Source organism: Colobus angolensis, unplaced genomic scaffold (genome assembly GCF_000951035.1).
Source record: "Colobus angolensis palliatus isolate OR3802 unplaced genomic scaffold, Cang.pa_1.0 Scaffold4, whole genome shotgun sequence".
In the NCBI taxonomy this organism is placed as follows: domain Eukaryota; kingdom Metazoa; phylum Chordata; class Mammalia; order Primates; family Cercopithecidae; genus Colobus; species Colobus angolensis.
In genome coordinates, this window is record NW_012117376.1 from 2,677,102 (window position 1) to 2,694,808 (window position 17,707).

Consider the following 17,707-nt stretch of genomic DNA (forward strand, 5'->3'; position numbering starts at 1 on the left):
AGGGGAGAGACGGGGAGGGAGTTATCAAGGACGAAATCTCTGTTTCTGACTCAAACACCCAGAGAGATGACAGTGCTGTGTTCTGAGATGGGAAACCTGCGAGTAAGACCAGTTTGGGAGAAGAAGGAAGAATATAAATCTGGTTTCAACCACGCTGAGTTTGTAGTACCTCTGAGACATCCTGGTAAAGATGGTGAGCAGACATTGCTTAGACATAAACACAGGTTTAGTTGTACAGGCAGAGTTCAGGCTGGAATGTAAACTGGTGTACAGAAGGCAATAGAAGCTGTGGGTTTGGAAGAGGTCAACTGAAAAGACAGCACTGGGTGAAGAGAGGAGTCTGGACCCATCTCTAATATAAAGACCCTCTAAATATAAAGATCAGATCACAAAGGGTGAGTTAAAGAAGAAGCAAGCAAGAGGAAACCCAGGGGAATATCAGGCCCCAGAAGCTAGCAAGAAGGAGGGAGAGATCAAGCAAAAGAGGACTGGAAAGTGACCATCAGACTCAGCAACATGTGTGCCAACAGAAGCTTAGCAGCAGTGTTTGGGGAGGGTGATGGAAGCAGACAATTCCTTAGCTGTGAAAAAGAGGAAGAGAAACACGACAGGAGCTAGATAGAAATATGAGTCAAGAGAGACCCTTTTTCTTTAGATGGGAAAGACGTGATGGTGTTTAAAACCTTCTGGGAGGGCTGCACTTAAGCGAAAGCAGTTGAGTACACAGGCAAAAGAAGGGGAAATCAGTAGTGGAAGGTTCCATTGGGAGGAATTGCTCTGCAGGAGCAAGGAGAGAGTGATGCAGGTGTGGGAAGGCTGGGAGATGAGGAAAGTGGGGGATTTCATGTCTGTGCACCTGCAGGTCTTGTCCCTTTTACACCTGGGATCTTCACTGCCAGTCACAGACTGCCCACAGCCAACCCCAGCCCTTCTTCCCTCACTCTTTACCTTGTCTCCTCTCCTTGACCCTGGCTGTGTCTTTGCAAGTCTCTCTGTGTCATCCATCTTCCATCTCTGTGTTCTGTCTTTGCCTCTCTCTGCATCTCTAACTCTGTCTTCTCAGTCCCTCTTTTTGTCACCCTGACCTTCTCTGTTCCCACTTCAGCCTCTGACTCTATTTTTGTGCACCATTGATTCTCTTTGTCCTTCTGTTTCTCACTTCGGGGCATCAATCCTTAGTCCCAGTATGTCTTGGCTGTCTTTGGCTCTGATGTGTCCCTGACCCTTAGGCTCTTGCTACCCAAAGTGTGGCCATGGACCAGCAACCTTGGCCTAAAGAATCTGAATCTGCCTTGTAGGAAGATCCCTTAGGAAATTTGTGCAGATATTTAACAATTTGAGAAGCACTGTCATAAGCTTTCCTCTACACCAACATCAAAGCAGAAATTCAGAATCTTAGCAACATCAAAGAATGAGCTGAATCCTCCCGTATCTCCTGCCATCAACTCTGTGATGCTCTGAGCCATCCCGCTTCTCCACATCACATCTTTGAGCCACCTAAAGCTGCTCCTGAAGTCCTAGGCAGCTAAGACAAGGTACATAGTATGCGTTTCAGGAAGTCCTGAATCCACTGATGTACACCCCACACTTGAGCTTCTACATCTGCAGAATTACTGGCAAGATCGTCTGGTACTGATACACTGGGTGCTTTCAGATGCGATCCCAGTACTTTCCAAAAAAACAATTAGCCCCACCTGGACCTACTCGTGTCTGTCTCACCCTGTCCTGTTTTGAGCTGGAGAGGGGTGTGTGTTTCAAAACCTGCTCACAACCCGAGAAGCAGCCCACCTGAGGCAGAGACCATAAGGGCTGAGAGCAGCCCGGAGTTGGTCCAGACATCACACGCTGTGCTTTTTAGGATGAGTGAGTGCTGGAGAGAGGGACTCTACGTCAAGATGTAGAGCTGCCTAACCCTATTTCCAGGTTTAGGCAACAACAGCACATGATTGTATGTGGTTGTTACGTGCCCACATTGTTATTTGGAAAATGTTAGCTTTTTCCTCTACAGGGCCACAGATTTGCCCAGACTAACACATTTCTGGCCACCGTATGCAGTTCCAGCTCTGGTATGTTTCAGATCAAATCTCCAGAGTGTAGATTTGTTTTCCATTTCAATATTTTGGGTGATGGGGTTGTGTTTTCTGGATTTGTTTACTTAAGTGGGGATTTTTTTTTCTTTCTGGTTTGTTTGGTTTGGTGTAGGAGGACTGAGAGGGAATTTAGGAAAAGGGTCAGCTTCTTGGGCTCTATTACAAGTCCCTGATGCAGGGCCAGCAACCCAGGTGCTGGCTTTTTGCGTCTCACTCCTCCAGCTGTGGTCCAGACAAGATTTAAATGGGCAACAGGTGGAAACCCCAGTGAACAGTGATAAGGTAGGAGGAAAACAATCAGAGAGAACAGGTTTCATTTTTAAGGACTAAATGGATTCATTGCAAAAGCACTGGAATACTGTCTAGTACTGCCAGTAAAAGTGAGCCAGAACAAAAGCCTAGTTATAGGGGAGTAGAGAAGATCTGAAGATTCGGTGCCTCAGGGGTTGCTGAGACGTGAGCATACCAGGGTTGGGTGCACCTGCTTTGGTGTGGCACACCTCCTGGCTCTCCCAAGAGAAAGCCAACACACGGGGAACAATAAACAGGTTTTGGCTGCAGGCTTGGTTGAAAGCTCCTTTAGCATCAAGAATGTGAGGCCGGGCGCGGTGCCTCATGCCTGTAATCCCAACACTTTGGGAGGCTGAGGCAGGAGGACAGCTTGAGGCCAGGAGTTCAAGACTAGTCTGGGCAACATCCTGAGACCTTGTCCCTACAAAAAGAGAGACAGAGAGAGAGAGACCTGCACTAAATAGACCCTTGGGTGAGCTAGCATGGATGGGGACAGAGAGTTAGTAAATCTGGGCCCCTTCCTTTCTCTGTCACCGCTAGCCTACCAGGTTCTTGGTGACAAGAGACCCAGGCCAGTGGCTAGAGAAGGTGGCTTGGGTTCTGCCCCAGAGCCTTCCAGAACTTAAGTAGGAAATTGCGAAACAGGGCTACATTTTGAAAGAGAAAGTATGTGAAAAATGGTTCCTCCCTCGCTTGTTCGCTCTCCCGGAGCTTGGTGCAGGGAGGTGGGTGAGATGGATTCCTGGCTGGACTCAGTCTGGTGTGGGAAAGAGGCAGCGCTGAGGGGCCCCTCAGGCCAGGTCTCTGCAGCTGTCAGCCTTTGGTTATTGATCCTTGTTATTGGGATGCACTTTTTCCATCTGTCGAGCATCGGCCTGGTCCATGGAGAAGGCCAGCTCCTTCTTCTGGCTGAGTTTTGTCTCCTAAAAGGCCGGCTTCTGAGGGCTCCCTCTGCAACCCAATATGTACCATGGACTGCTGATTAAATACTTGGAATGTCTTCAGGGTGAGCCAGGCCTGTCCATAAAATGGGAGGCATTTTGGCAGTTCCAAGGCCCCTGGCACCCAGTCTTGGCCCCGGCCTGGCTGTCTTCTTCAAGGAGCTGCGGTGGGCCTCCCGCCAGAATGCTTCCCTGGGAAACATCGAAGTGAGTTAAAGTCAACAATGAGTTCATCTCCAAAAAGAATAAACTGGCAGCCTTCAGGGCAGGAGAACAGAAGCAGGGGGTGGGGGAGGGACAGGGACTGGGGGGCAGAGGAGGGGGATAGGTGATGCTGTAACAGCCAGATCAGATCCAAGCCTGTCAAATGAGCTGGCAGCGCAAGGAACAAAGAGAGGTGCTTTCCTGGGCCAGTCCTGGAAGGCTCGCTTGGCAAAGGTGTGACAATGAGGGTATCACGATCCCAGGGACCATGGAAAGTATTCTCCTAAGGATTTGGAGCTGGAGCAGGACACTGAGATGGAAAGAGGCTGTGGCCGTTGGGTGGGAGGGGCAGTGAGCTGTGGCCCTGCTGACCCAAGCCTGCCCCTGGGGATGTGAGGATGGCCATTCAGGCAGTTGAACTCCACTGTCTCATCTTGGAGGACTTGAAGAGGGAGGACTCGATGCTGAGGCCAAGTGACTAGCAGGCTCACCATGACAGAACCCAACATTTTAATCTAATCGTTGTTCCCATCAGATTTATCTCTGAGGGCTTTACATGTGGATGATGGTTCCTGATTTGAGCCAGTGTCTCGCTGCTACACTCTTCGCTGCCTGGGGCACGAGGAAACCACACCCTAAAGGGTATTGGACTGCCCTTGGCACACTTGGGCCTCAGGATCCAATGGTGTGGCAAGCTCAAAGTGAGAACTGCCCTGGGATGGGCCTGAAGTTGGAGCCACCTCTTTGTGGGTCCCAGAGTAGAATCCCAGCCTACCCGGCTACTTCCAGGCCTGGGCTCAGCGTGGAGGAGGGCAGCAGTATCTCCCTACTTTGGACAGAAAAGTCTGATAAAAAGCTGCCTGTTCCAGGTTGAGATACACATAACCCATCTGGCTCAGACTTCGGATATGCCCCAGGGGCTCACGGACTCTGGCAACAATTGCCTTGAATATATACTTGGCCTTTCTCCCAAGGGCAGGACCATTGCCGATAGACTGTGCTTGATTTCTCTCATGCCCGCACATTCATTCTCACAAGGTATTTTATTGTACGAGGTATTTGCCTACCACGCATAGTTACAATTCTTTTCCCAGCACCAAACCAACAAAACGTCCACAGACATTGCATCTCAATTTCTCACAAACACATTTTCATCGCATTCCCATGGTTTACCCTTCTGTTTCCCTCTTTTTTTTTTTCCTCCCACTTTTTTCAAACCTGTTTCACCCTCCTGATCCTCCTGATCCCTCTCCATGCTGGCTGACTGGCTTCTCTGCTCTCCCAGATGGCCTGTAGCACCCCATCCACTGCTCTCCTTTGTCTTCCTTTTTTTGCTTTCCTTTGGCTGTGTGGCCACAGGTTCTTCACAGCCATGGCTTGCCCAGTCCATATTTCTCCTGTATATTTGTCCAATTGCATTTGTCTTTTGGTATTACAGGCTAGATGTTTGTCGAGTGAATGAATGGACCAATCCCTCTTGGACGGGAATGTTCTTATGTTATCCCTGGAGATGATAGTTGTTGATGGTGCTTACTCCTTTTTCCTTCTAGAAGGAAAAATGAGGCCAGCATCAAAGCTCAGTGGGACACCAGGCCAAAAGCAAAGCAATCTTGATCTTTCTGTCATTTGGCCACAACTGTTGACGGCAACCCAGATTTCCAGGCCCATCTCCTGCCACTCCCATCCCCTGCCCCATCTACTCTTCTACTCAGAATTACTCACTGGTGCCCAGTAAAAATACACTTTCAAGTTCCCATGCCTTTGTCTATGCTGTTCTCTCCCCCCAAAATGTGTTTCTCCCTGCTTTCATCTGCAGACCTTCTACTCATATTTCTTACCTAGATGGAATTACCCTTCCTCTGTGAAGGAGGCCCCTCCCCAGTAGCTGCTCCTCCTATATGTTTCTACGGACTATTTCACCTTTATGACATCCACGTCTGCATCCCACGGCCTAAGATCAGCTCCTGAGAGCAGAGACTGTGCGATGTATTATTGCATTCCTGTTTTTTCCCAAGTCTCTTGAGGCTATGGGTATAGTTGGAAATACTCTCATAGCACTTACACTATGTGCATACATGTAGCGCTTACAGCACTACACATTGACACAGTGCTTACACTATTCTAAGCCTTTTACTCACATTGCTTCATTTAATCCTCAACACAGCCCTGTGAGGTGGATACCATTATTAGGCCCATTTTACAGGTGAGGAAACTGAGACACAAAGAGGTGAAAGGACGTGACCAAGGACACACAGCTAATAAATAGTGAGGTCAGAACTGGACCCCAGGTAGTCTGGCTCAGCTACCACTTAGCTATGTGAAAACTTGCATTTTCCATGTGCTTTTCCATAACTTGATACCATGATATGCAGCCTGGTGAGTGTCTCATTTATTGGCAGGAGGGGATTCTGAGGGTTGGATCATATACGCTTATAAATAACACTATAGGGCCTGCAAGGACATCCACCCGCCCCTGCCTCACCTCTTGAGCCCCTCATCAGCATGCATTGCTCACAAAGCTATTCAAGACCACCTGCCAGTGTGTGCCCCTGTGCCATGCTGCAGGGGCTGCCTCCAACACGCCTGAAGCTGCCCGCACTTGGTGTAGCCCCTAAAGACCATGGTGCACCAGAACCATGCCGGGCAAGTGGATCATCTCCTCTACTTTCTGTTGTGCTTTGCTTCAAGGTCACCAAAGTTGCTTTCACAAAGACCGTGGACAAAGGAGCAGTTTGGATTTCTGCCTGAAGTTCCCTTCAGGCAGAAAAAAAATCCTGGGGCTCACCTAGGAGACTGACAGATCAGTGCTGCTCCCCTGAGACTTGCTTTTGTCCTCTAACACCGGCTCTCTCCCCATGAATTTTAAACCTCTGCAGAGAGCCCCCTGCTGGTCCATGAAAGTATCAGCTACATGAGGTGTGGAGTGGACCCCTCGTTTGAATCCCCAGGGCAGAAAAAATGAAATATACCTCTACAGTGGGATGGGCAATGTTCACTCTCAGAGAGCAATGGCAAATGGATAGTCAGTGAATGGTCAATTCCCTGTCTCTTCAATGATCACAGCACACACCAGTGCCCTAGCACAGGGGGTTGCAGGCAAGTGTTTTCTGTAAAGGGCCAGGTAGTAAATATTTTAGGCTTCACAGGCCTTTTGTGGTCTGTCTTGTCTACTCATCTCTGCCTTTGTAGTGCAAAAGAGCCATAGACCATATGTAAACAAATGGTGTGGCTGTGAACCAATAAAACTTTATGAACCCAGAAGTTTGAATTTCATATAATTTTCACATGTTACAAAATATTATTCTTATTTTGAATTTGTTCAGCCATTTAAAAACATAAAGACTATTCTTAGCTTGTGGGCCACATAAAAACAGCAACTGGTGGGATTTGGCCTGTGGGCTGTAATTTGCCTACCCCTGCACTCGGAGATAAGCTACTTCGTTTGGTTCATGCCTTTTCTTGGTGTAGGAGAGTGGCGAGGACACAGCAAAACCTGAGTCCCTAGGTCCTGGGCACAGTGACTGGGCATCTTGGGGATTTGCCCAGCTCCAGCTAGAAGCAAAATTGACAACTTTAAAGTCTCTCACATAGACCTTTAAAGCATCTAGAAGGGGCTGGGTGCAGTGATTCATGCATGTAATCCCAGCACTTTGGGAAGCTGAGGCGGATGGATCATTTGAGGTCAGGAGTTTGAGACCAGCCTGGCCAACATGGCAAAACCCTGTCACTACTGAAAATATAAAACTTGTCTGGGCATGGTGAGCCAAGATTGTACCACTGTGCTCCAGCCTGGATGACAGAGTGAGACTCCATCTCAAAACAAACAAACAAACAAACAAAACCATCTAGAAGGTTCCTCCAACCTGGGTTGCACAGTGGGTAGGAAGGATTGCTTTTCCCAAAGATGAGGAAGTGGTAGACTTATCTTTTTCTAATCGGGGTTCTAAAGAAGGAAACATAGCTAAAGGTTTTGACTAGTTCTTCCTCTGCTGCTTGAGAAGATATTCACCCTGACTCTCTTCCATACCTTTGCCTGAATCTCTATTTTAGAAATAAGATTTTGTTCCTAGTCTAGACTAAACCAGACAGAAGAGCAAGCGGGATGGAGGAGGTCAAGGAAAATCTCAGTGTCTTGCTGGGCAGAGGATGCCCTTAGGGTAAGACTGACCATCTGACAGACAGAGCTCCACTGATCTGTTGGTTTTAGACGGGGAGTTAACTTTTCAGATTCTTCAACGTGACGTTATTCCACTGGAAACAAACCAAGGGACCTGGATAAAATTTTTAAAAAGTTTTTTCTTAAAGAAAAAGGAGGGAGGTGGGCAGGAGACAAGGGGGTAAAGAATTACACAAAGATTTGGTCTAACAGTTTCAAAATCAAAAGGATCCCCGGACAGATAGATATCAAGTGTAATAGGAAACACACTGATCCTGGGGAGATGACTTAATATAGGCCCTCCAACCTCCTCAGAGCTTAAACAATTATCTACAATTTGAATTATATTTTAAATTCCCACATCAGTGTGTGTTCTGGATCCGCTTCTCAGGACACAGCCAGCAGTCTTGAGTTGTCTAAACCACACTGAAAATTAGAGGCCATTAATAGTATCTCATAAAAGGGCTTCTCAGATTTTCTTGCGCAGAATATGCCGAAGACCACAAGGGATTTGGTGATACGAAGGAGTAAAATGCTTCTAGTTATTTTTCCAAAGCTTAATCTTGTTGAAGAGCTCCTACCCAGCAGTGAGATGCATGCCAAGACTAATACAGACTGTTTTTCCCACTTAGAAGTGGTGACCATAAAGATAAGTTTCTCGGGGTTCCCAGAGGTGAGTCACCTAGCCATTTTTACAGCTAGCAAGCCCACCAGTTTGCTATATCCTTGTCCAAGAATTTCCCAGGTATCCTAGACTGAAAACTGAGGGTAACTTGGCCTATGAAGCTTCAAGTTAATACACTTTACTTTTCTTTTTTATTATTATTATTTATTTATTTGTGGCAGCGTCTCACTGTGTCGCCCAGGCTGGTGTGCACTGGTGTAAATCTTGGCTCACTGCAACCTCTGTCTCTCGGGCTCAAGCAATTCTTGTGCCTCAGCCTCTCTAGTAGCTGGGATTACAGGCGTGCACCAGCATGCCCAGTTAATTTTTGTATTTTTAGTAGAGACAGAGTTTCACCATGTTGGCTAGATCGATCTCGAACTCCTGACCTCAGATGATCTGCCTTCCTTGGCCTCCCAAAGTGCTGAGATTACAGGCATGAGCCACCACGCCCGGCTGAACTTTACTTTTCTTATACTTGAATTTGCTTGTAAAACTGTTGAGGTTGTATAACCAAGGACTCACTTTTTTGTTTTCTATCAATGAAACAAAACAACACAACCCTGTAGATATATATTCTGAGCCTTTCTCTGTTCTTCCAGAGTCCCAGAACCTAGCACTTGGGGACTAGGACTGTTTCATATTGAGCAGCGGTCATTCCAGGGGCCCAACTCTTGGCCTCAGCAGGCAGGGGTCAATGCATCATGGACTTGCCAGAGGAGAGACACAGAGGCCTGAAAAGAGCAGCTTCTGCTAGCAGTTCAATTGGGAAGTATAACCCAACAAGCTGACACTAATTAAGAGCTAATGGCCTTACAATGGAGCGTTGCCAAAGGGTAACCCTCCAGCTGCAGCATAAATATCAAGGCATTTGGGGCAGAGCCAAGACATGTATTTTCAGAGTACATTAGACACTGCAGCAGCCTTCCTCACCCTGGCTCTGCTAAGAACAAGATGATTTAAGATAGGTAGGAAAGAAGCTGAATCTTCCAGGGCTGCCTTCTGGTCAACTGGCCAGAAAGCCTCCGAGTGACTCTTGGAAAACACTTCACTTTTGTATATACAAAAATCACTTGAGGAGCTTGCCAAAATGTAGATTCTCTTGGCCCCACCCCCAAGATGGTCTGATTTTGGAAGCTCTGCGATAAAACCCAGGAATCTGCATTTTTATTTTATTTTATTTTTGAGACAGGATCTCACTCTGTCGCCCATGCTGGAGTGCAGTGGCGCAATCTCACCGCAGCCTCCACTTCCCAGGCTCAAGTGATTCTCCACCCTCAGCCTCCCAAGTACCTGGGACTACAGGTTTGAGCCACCACACCTGGCTAATTTTTGCATGTTTTGTAGAAACAAGGTTTTGCCATGTCACCCAGGCTGGTCTCAAACTCCTGAGCTCAAGCGATCCACCTGCCTCTGCTTCCCAAAGTGCTGGGATTCTAGGCATGAGCCACCACACCCAGCATTTTTAAACAAATCCCCCAAGTGATTCTGATGCTTGTGGTTCTCAGACCACACTTTGAAAAATGCTGCTTTAGAAGCTGCTGCTATTTGCCCATTAGACCCCAATGACAAACTTTTTTTTTTTTTTTGAGACGGAGTCTTGCTCTGTCGCCCAGGCTGGAGTGCAGTGGCCGGATCTCAGCTCACTGCAAGCTCCGCCTCCCGGGTTCACGCCATTCTCCTGCCTCAGCCTCCCGAGTAGCTGGGACTACAGGCGCCCGCCACCTCACCGGGCTAGTTGTTTTTGGTATTTTTAGTAGAGACGGGGTTTCACCGTGTTAGCCAGGATGGTCTCGATCTCCTGACCTCATGATCCGCCCGTCTCGGCCTCCCAAAGTGCTGGGATTACAGGCTTGAGCCACCGTGCCCGGCCCCCAATGACAAACTTTTTACAGAATGAAGATAAAAGTGAGGTCAGGGCCGGGTGCAGTGGCTCATGCCTATAATCCCAGCACTTTGGGAGACTGAGGCAAGGGGATCACCTCAGGTCAGGAGTTCAAGACCAGCCTGGCCAACATGGCGAAACCCCGCCTCTACTAAAAATACAAAAATTAGCTGGGTGTCCTGGCGGGTGCCTGCAATCCCAGCTACTCAGGAGGATGAGGCAGGAGAATTGCTTGAACCAAGGAGGCAGAGGTTGCAGTGAGCTGAGATCGCGCCATTGCACTCCAGCCTGGGTGACAGAGCAAGACTCTGTCTGGAAAAAAAAAAAAAAAGTAAGGTCAAGATTGTCTGCTTCCTGTGAAGACACCAGTCCAGAACATGGTATTTCCAGCCAGTCTCCATTAAGGTCTTCTCATTCACACAAACCTGTGGTTACCAGGAGCAAGATTTGAGGGGATGAGTAGCTAATCCTGGATTTTAAGAAAAACAGAAAGCATCCCTGGCCAGTGCAGTGGCTCACGCCTGTAATCCCAGCACTTTGGGAGGCCAAGGTGGGCAGATCTCGAGGTCAGGAAATCGAGACCAGCCTGGCCAACATGGTGAAACCCCATCTCTACTAAAAATACAAAAATTAGCCAGGCGTGGTGGCACGTGCCTGTAATTCCAGCTACTCAGGAGACTGAGGCATGAGAATTGCTTGAACCCGGGAGGCAGAGTTTGCAGTGAGCTGAGATCACGCCACTGCACTCCAGCCTGGTGACAGAACAAGACTCCATCTCAAAAAAAAAGCATCCCATCTGCATGACGTGTACCATGTCCGTGATGCTTCCATATACCGTAACTCATATGATCTTATTGCAGTCTTTCAGGGTAGTTAAGTTATTGCATCTGTTTTAAAGCTGAGGAACTGTAGACCTGGAGGTGTACCTTGCCTTTGCTGGTCGGCGTGACATCAGAGAAGAGAGTGAAAAATAGTCACTGCATTACAGTGCGGCAAGCAGGGCAGGCAAATCAAACCAGTAACTTAAGCTTGACCTACCTTGATCAGGCTTTTTATCTGCTGGTAGAATTGACGTTGGTTGTCGAGATCGGCAAATATTGTTGAAAAAGGATTGATGGGTCAGATTATAAAAATAGATGGAAAGTTTGTACGATAAATGCAAGCAGAGTATGAGAACAGGAGAGAAACAACCCACCATATCATCTGGGAAAATGAAACTCCTTGGCAAGACTTCACAACAGCCTGATTCAAAATTTCATAATGAAATTATGTCTCTGATCAAAGCCTGAATGAGCTCATAGGCTGATTTTTGCCATCCGTGTTTATTCTGGTTTGCACCAACTTGAGGCATCAGAAACACATTAACTGAATCTTCTCTCTGGGAGTAGGCTATTGTGTCCTTGTTTTGGGGATCAGAGGGACAGTGTGGGGTGGAAGGGGGCATCTTCACTGAGCATGACGTTTTTTTCCAAATAGCTCTCAGAGCTTCCCTAACACAAGTCAAGGTCAGGGCCTTCCCAGCAGAATTGCATTTAATCTCATGATACTTGCCCTTGGGGCAATGAAAGCGAAGCTCGAGGGACAGAAGGTATTTCCAGCTCTTGCCTATGACATGGTCTGCTTTTGCTCTAAAAAGAATGTTTCGGGGTTTGTTTCAAACTCAGAGAAATAAAGACCCAATCATCCCCTGCTCAATTAGAATACCTCACTTTATAACAAGTTGTTCGTTTTTATGAAATGAGCTACACTGCATGTATTCACCCTTCCTCTTGCCTAACCATTTCTTTTCTGGCCTATCCAGAGGGTACAAAGATGGCCACTTCCTGACAATTCGAGGTACCAAAAAAGAGACAGGGGCCAGGCGTGGTGGCTCACACATGTAATCCCAGCACTTTGGGAGGCCGAGGCGGGTGGATCACCTGAGGTCAGGAGTTTGAGACCAGCAAAGTTCGAGGGACAAGAAGGTATTTCTGTCCTGGCCAATGTGGCGAAACCCTGTCTCCACTGAAAATACAAAACTTAGCTGGGCGTGGTACCGTGTGCCTGTAATCCCAGCTACTTGGGAGGCTGAGGCAGGAGAATTGCTTGAACCCAGGAGGCGGAGGTGAGCCGAGATCGTGCCACTGCACTCCAGCCTGGGCGACAAGAGCGAGACTCTGTCTCAAAAAACAAAAACAAAAACCAAAAAATAAAAAAAGTTAAAAAGAGGGCTTCTTGGTTGAAACACTGGCATCTAGAAACTTTATTTTGGCTAGTAGAAACAGAAATCACTGGGTCTTAATGCCTTCCTTCACCCTCAAGGCAAGAGGCATTCCCATCTACTCATTCTTTCATTTAATGAATATTTTTTGAGTCCTTTGTTTCAGGTGCTATTCAAGTCTTAAAGACACAGCAGTGAACAAATTTACAAGGTCCCTGCTTTCAAGAAGCTTACATTCTAGTTTGAGGGAAGCAGCCAATAAACTGGTAAAAAAAAAAAAAATTCAACTAGTGATAAATGCCATGAAATAAATAAAACAGAATACTGTAACAGAGTAACTATGAAAGGGTGAAAGGTGGCTGATTTAGACAAATTAGACAGGAAAGAGTTCTCACAGTATGAAGGGTCACCAGATAAAATACAGAACGTACAGTTACATTTGAATTTCAGGCAAACGATGAATACTTTTTTAGTGTAAGTATTTTCCAGGCACTATTGGAGGTGTACTAAAGAAATGTATTCCTTTTTTTCCGCTGAAATTCTAATTTAATTTGGTGTCCTGTATTTCTATTTGCTAATTCTTGCAGGCCTACCAATAGGTGATATTTGAGCTGAGGATTGAATGACCAGCTATGCAAAGATTCTGGGAGTGATTCAGGCAGAGAGAATATCCAGCGTAAATGTCAGAATAACCAGAGGGAGGGAGGTACACATGAGATCAGATAAACAGGCAGGCGCCAGATCACAGAGTCCTGTAGGGATGGCAAAATGTTTGAATCAATCTCTGTCTCTCTCTGTTTCTCCCTTCCCCCTTCCCCTACCTGTCATTCTAAGAGTGATGATAAGCCGCTGGAATTGTAAGGAAGAGGATGACACCTAATGGATATTTGGCTGCTGTGTGGTCGGCAACTTTGGAAGGACTTAAATTCAGAAGACAAACTTAAGCTTGTGCCATTGGCCTGGGAAGAGGCTTCTTTATTTGGAGGTGGACCCAACTGGGAGCTCTGGGCCACGCGTTCAGGGTAACTAGGCGGTTGCTATGGAGGGGCAGCTTGGCGGTTGCTAGGGCTGGAGCGGGCTGGGGCTCCACGCAGGGCGACGCCTAGGTGGCTAGGGCGGGGGAGGAGCCAGGCCGGTGGTGGCCCGCGCCGCGCGTTCACAGGAAGTCGCTCTGGGGCAGGGAGGGGCGCGAGCGGAAGTGACGTACGTCGTGCACACGTGGTCCGGCGTGGTTCACGCGGGTCACTTCGGCCGGGCTTGGGTAGTTCTAAGTTTGTTTCCCCACGTAAGCCGGACCTCGCACTCCGGTCCCGGTCTCATCGCCAAGATGGTGAAGCCCAAGTACAAAGGACGGAGCACCATCAACCCGTCCAAGGCCAGCACAAACCCGGGTACAGGCGGCACGGCTGATCGAGGGTGGAGCTTGGAGGAAGTATAGGGAAGGGCTCCGAAGAGGACTGGGAGGGGAAGGAGGGTTACTTGGGTGGCATTGCTTAGAATGACTGCTAGCGGGGTGGCTGTTGGGGATGAAAAGGGAAAAAAGAAAACAATATTTGTGGTGGTTTCTTCTCAGGGGGCCACTGAGGAGGGCTGACATTGCACGCCTGGCAGGCCAAAGTGTAGTCAGCTGGTCTAAAGTCAGGGGAAGTGAACACTCAGGCTGGCAGCCTCGGGTCCTCTCCAGTTGAGAGATGCAGAGAAAGTCAGCTTGAAAATGGGTAATCGGGCCTTTTACACGTGATCATACTTGCCGGCCACCTTAACTTTGACCTTTAAAATGAGAAAGGGATTGTAGTTTTTGCCCTTGGAATTATTCTATCTGGTAAAGTGCTTAGAGAACCCTACAAAGAAGTCAATATGATCATTGCAGTAAGGCTGTTTTGGAGATGTGTATAAGTTTTGGCGAGGTTCCACCTGTAGGATTAACAAGACATCCTGTGGGAGAGTTCTTTCCATTCAAGTTTAATTAATAAAACTTTGTTTTAAAATATGGTTTAGAATTTTTGACAACTTTAATGCCTGTTGAATGTTTACTCCGGATTGATAATAAATTATTCACTTTGCACAAACTGGAATCTCAGAATGTTAGACCCCAAAAGTCCCTTAGAGATTATGACTTTAAAGGTGAAGAGACTAAATCAAAATGCAGGAAGTGGCTTGTCATAATTGCAACAGTTAGTGAATAGTAGTAGAGCCGCCAGTCTCTACTGTTAGAGAGTAGGAGAGCCAATGGGCTGCGGTTTCAGCCTGTCTTCTACTGCATCACTTCAGGACCAGACAGGTGATTTAAAGGGCTCCCAGCCAGGTGTGGGCTCACGCCTGTAATCCCAGCACTTTGAGAGGCCGAGGCGGGCGGATCACCTGAGGTCAGGAGTTCCAGACCAGCCTGACCAACATGGTGAAACCCCCTCTCTACAAAAATAGAAAAATTAGCCGGGCATGATGACGGATGCCTGTAATCCCAGCTACTCGGGAGGCTGAGGCGGGAGAATCGCATGAACCGGAGAGGCGGAAGTTGTAGTGGGCTGAGATCACAACACTGCACTCCAACCTGGGTGAAAGAGCAAGACTCCGTTTCGGGAAGAATAAATAAATAAATGGCTCCCAAAATGAGAAGCTAGGCTAGTATTACCCTGCTCGTTTGTTCTTCTTTCTCTTTGAGGTGTAAGGCAAGAATTGCTGTGTTGATTAAACAAAAATCAAACATTAAGAAACTGGAACACCTATATATCAAAATTATAGTCTCCATGGTGCCTTGCATGGAGGAGGCACTCAATATTTGTTAAACGGAGGCACAGAGGTAGGTATCTTCGTGGTTAAGACCATAGATGGTGATAAAATGCTCGTGTTCAAATTCTGGCACTGCCATTTAGTAACGGTTTGACCTTGGGCAGATGTCTGACCACTGTGCCTCAGTTTCTCACTCTGCAGCATGGGGATAATATATCTATAGGATTATTGTATGGATTAAATGAGATGATACCTATAATGTGGATAGCCATCATAAGTGCTCAAAAATATTAGCTATTCTTCTTCTCAAATACAATCCTATCGAAGATCAAAGGTTGGATCAGCTTTGTCATACCATATAGCTTCAAGTAATAATTATTGGAACAACATGGAGAAAGTAGAGATTTTTGTGGTTGGTGGTTTCTTACCTAATTTGGATGAACTACTTGTTGCATTTTAAGCAATGACTTGTTGGTTATACTGATTGGTTATCAAATAGTGCACTGTGTACTTCTGCCTTTTGTAGATCGAGTGCAGGGAGCAGGAGGCCAAAACATGAGGGACCGGGCCACCATCCGGCGCCTGAATATGTATAGGCAAAAGGAGCGCAGGTGAGCATTGGGTGCTGTCATCCTTTCTCTTTTCCTTCATGCCCTTGACCACTAGCTGAGACTGATTAAGCCTTTGCTGTTCTCACCCCCGCTTCCTCCAAATAGGAGTTATATATTCTCGAATATAATTGTATATGTATGTCATTAGGATAAATGGTTAATTTTTGGTTAAGGGCATGGGTAGCTGGTGGTGAAATAGTGATGGTTTCACAGTACTCAAAAGTAGAGGTCTTGTTTCTCACAGCCCTGACCTTCACAAATGGCACATTAAATCTCAGCGTTAAATACGGCCAGATATAACAAAACCTACAGGACTATAGTTAGGAAAGCCACCAGAAAATGTGTTTTTTAATGCCAAAATGTAGATCACAACATTGTGGCACTTGGACACTCATCACAACTCCGAGTTCTGCTGAGGTAGCCTCTACCACAGGGATTTGCTGAGTGTGGCATTCTGCTAGCTGGTCTTAGTTTGTTTGGTAATTAGATTCTCCGTCTCCGTCTGTTCTAGAAGATGTGACTAAAATACAAATGTCAATTAACTTAATATGCGTTAGTCATCTACTTTGCAGTTTGTTTTAGAATTTGGAATCCCAGCGTAAATCACCCTCTACTTGAACAATTCATCTAAACTAGCCTTCTAATAGTTACCCAAAAAACTCAAGTATGTGTTTTTTTTTTTTTAAAGTAAACAGTAAACAGATTTTTTAAAACATCACCGTTAGTTGTTATTCATCTAGCAGTAATCATTACGTGCTCTGTTGCAAAGAGGTTAGATGGCTTTTGGGCAATCTGTTTCAAATGTAGAAGTACTTTGTGTTTACTGGAATTGGTATTTCATGATCATTTATTTGTTTTGTTTTGTTTTGTTTTGTTTTGAGACGGAGTCTCGCTCTGTCGCCCAGGCTGGAGTGCAGTGGTCGGATCTCAGCTCACTGCAAGCTCCGCCTCCCGGGTTCACGCCATTCTCCTGCCTCAGCCTCCTGAGTAGCTGGGACTACAGGCGCCTGCCACGTCGCCCGGCTAGTTTTTTTGTATTTTTTAGTAGAGACGGGGTTTCACAGTGTTAGCCAGGATGGTCTCGATCTCCTGACCTTGTGATCCGCCCGTCTCGGCCTCCCAAAGTGCTGGGATTACAGGCTTGAGCCACCGTGCCTGGCCTGAAACACTTCTTAATGGGATTTTTATTTGAACTTGGGTGACAATTAAAGGGTCTCACTGTTGAACCTTCCAACAGTGAATAGAGTATCTTCAGTCTCAGGGTGATCACAGCTTCTTCCTTGGGAAACTCCCTGTTCCATTTCAGTCTGGGCTTTTAACTTTGCCCTTAGCCACTGGTAATGTATAGGCACTTTAGATGATGAGACCCCAGTGTTTGCTTGGTGTTTGACCTCTGTCCTTGGGGGCAGATGGCGGCTACCTTTGAGTCTCTTATACTTTTGGTAGGGTACTTCCTAGGAACTGCAACACAGAAAGGTGTCAAGGAAAACTCTGCAGAGAAGCATTTAGCATGGCTGCCGGGTACTGTGACTCCAGATTAGACTGCCTGGGTTTGAATTCTAGTTCTGTCATTTATGTGCAAGTTATTAAGTCTGTCTGTTCATCAGTTTTCTCATCCCTAACATGAGAATAAGATGAAACCTATCTCACAGGACTGTCATGGTAATCAAATGAGTAAATACAGGCAAGGCACAGTGGCTCACGCCTGTAATCCCAGCATTTTGGGAGGCCAAGGCTGGTGGATCACTTGAGGTCAGGAGTTCGAGACCAGCCTGGCCAACACAGTGAAACCCCCATCTCTACTGAATATACAAAAATTAGCCAGGCGTTGTGGTGGGCACCTGTAATCCCAGCTACTTGGGAGGCTGAGGCAGGAGAATTGCTTGAACCCAGGAGGCGGAGGTGAGCCGAGATCGTGCCACTGCACTCCAGCCT

General features: G+C 46.9%; 1 protein-coding gene across 1 annotated transcript in view; it reads left to right on the top strand.

Annotated features, from left to right (window-relative positions):
- Positions 1 to 13,601: 13,601 nt before the first annotated feature.
- Positions 13,602 to 17,707, top strand: part of GNL2 (guanine nucleotide binding protein-like 2 (nucleolar)) — a 29,619-nt gene continuing 25,513 nt past the window's right edge. The window contains 2 exon segments of the mRNA XM_011955290.1: positions 13,602 to 13,822; positions 15,688 to 15,939. Of these exon segments, the coding sequence (XP_011810680.1) occupies positions 13,759 to 13,822; positions 15,688 to 15,939 (316 nt within the window). The 5' untranslated portion in view covers positions 13,602 to 13,758.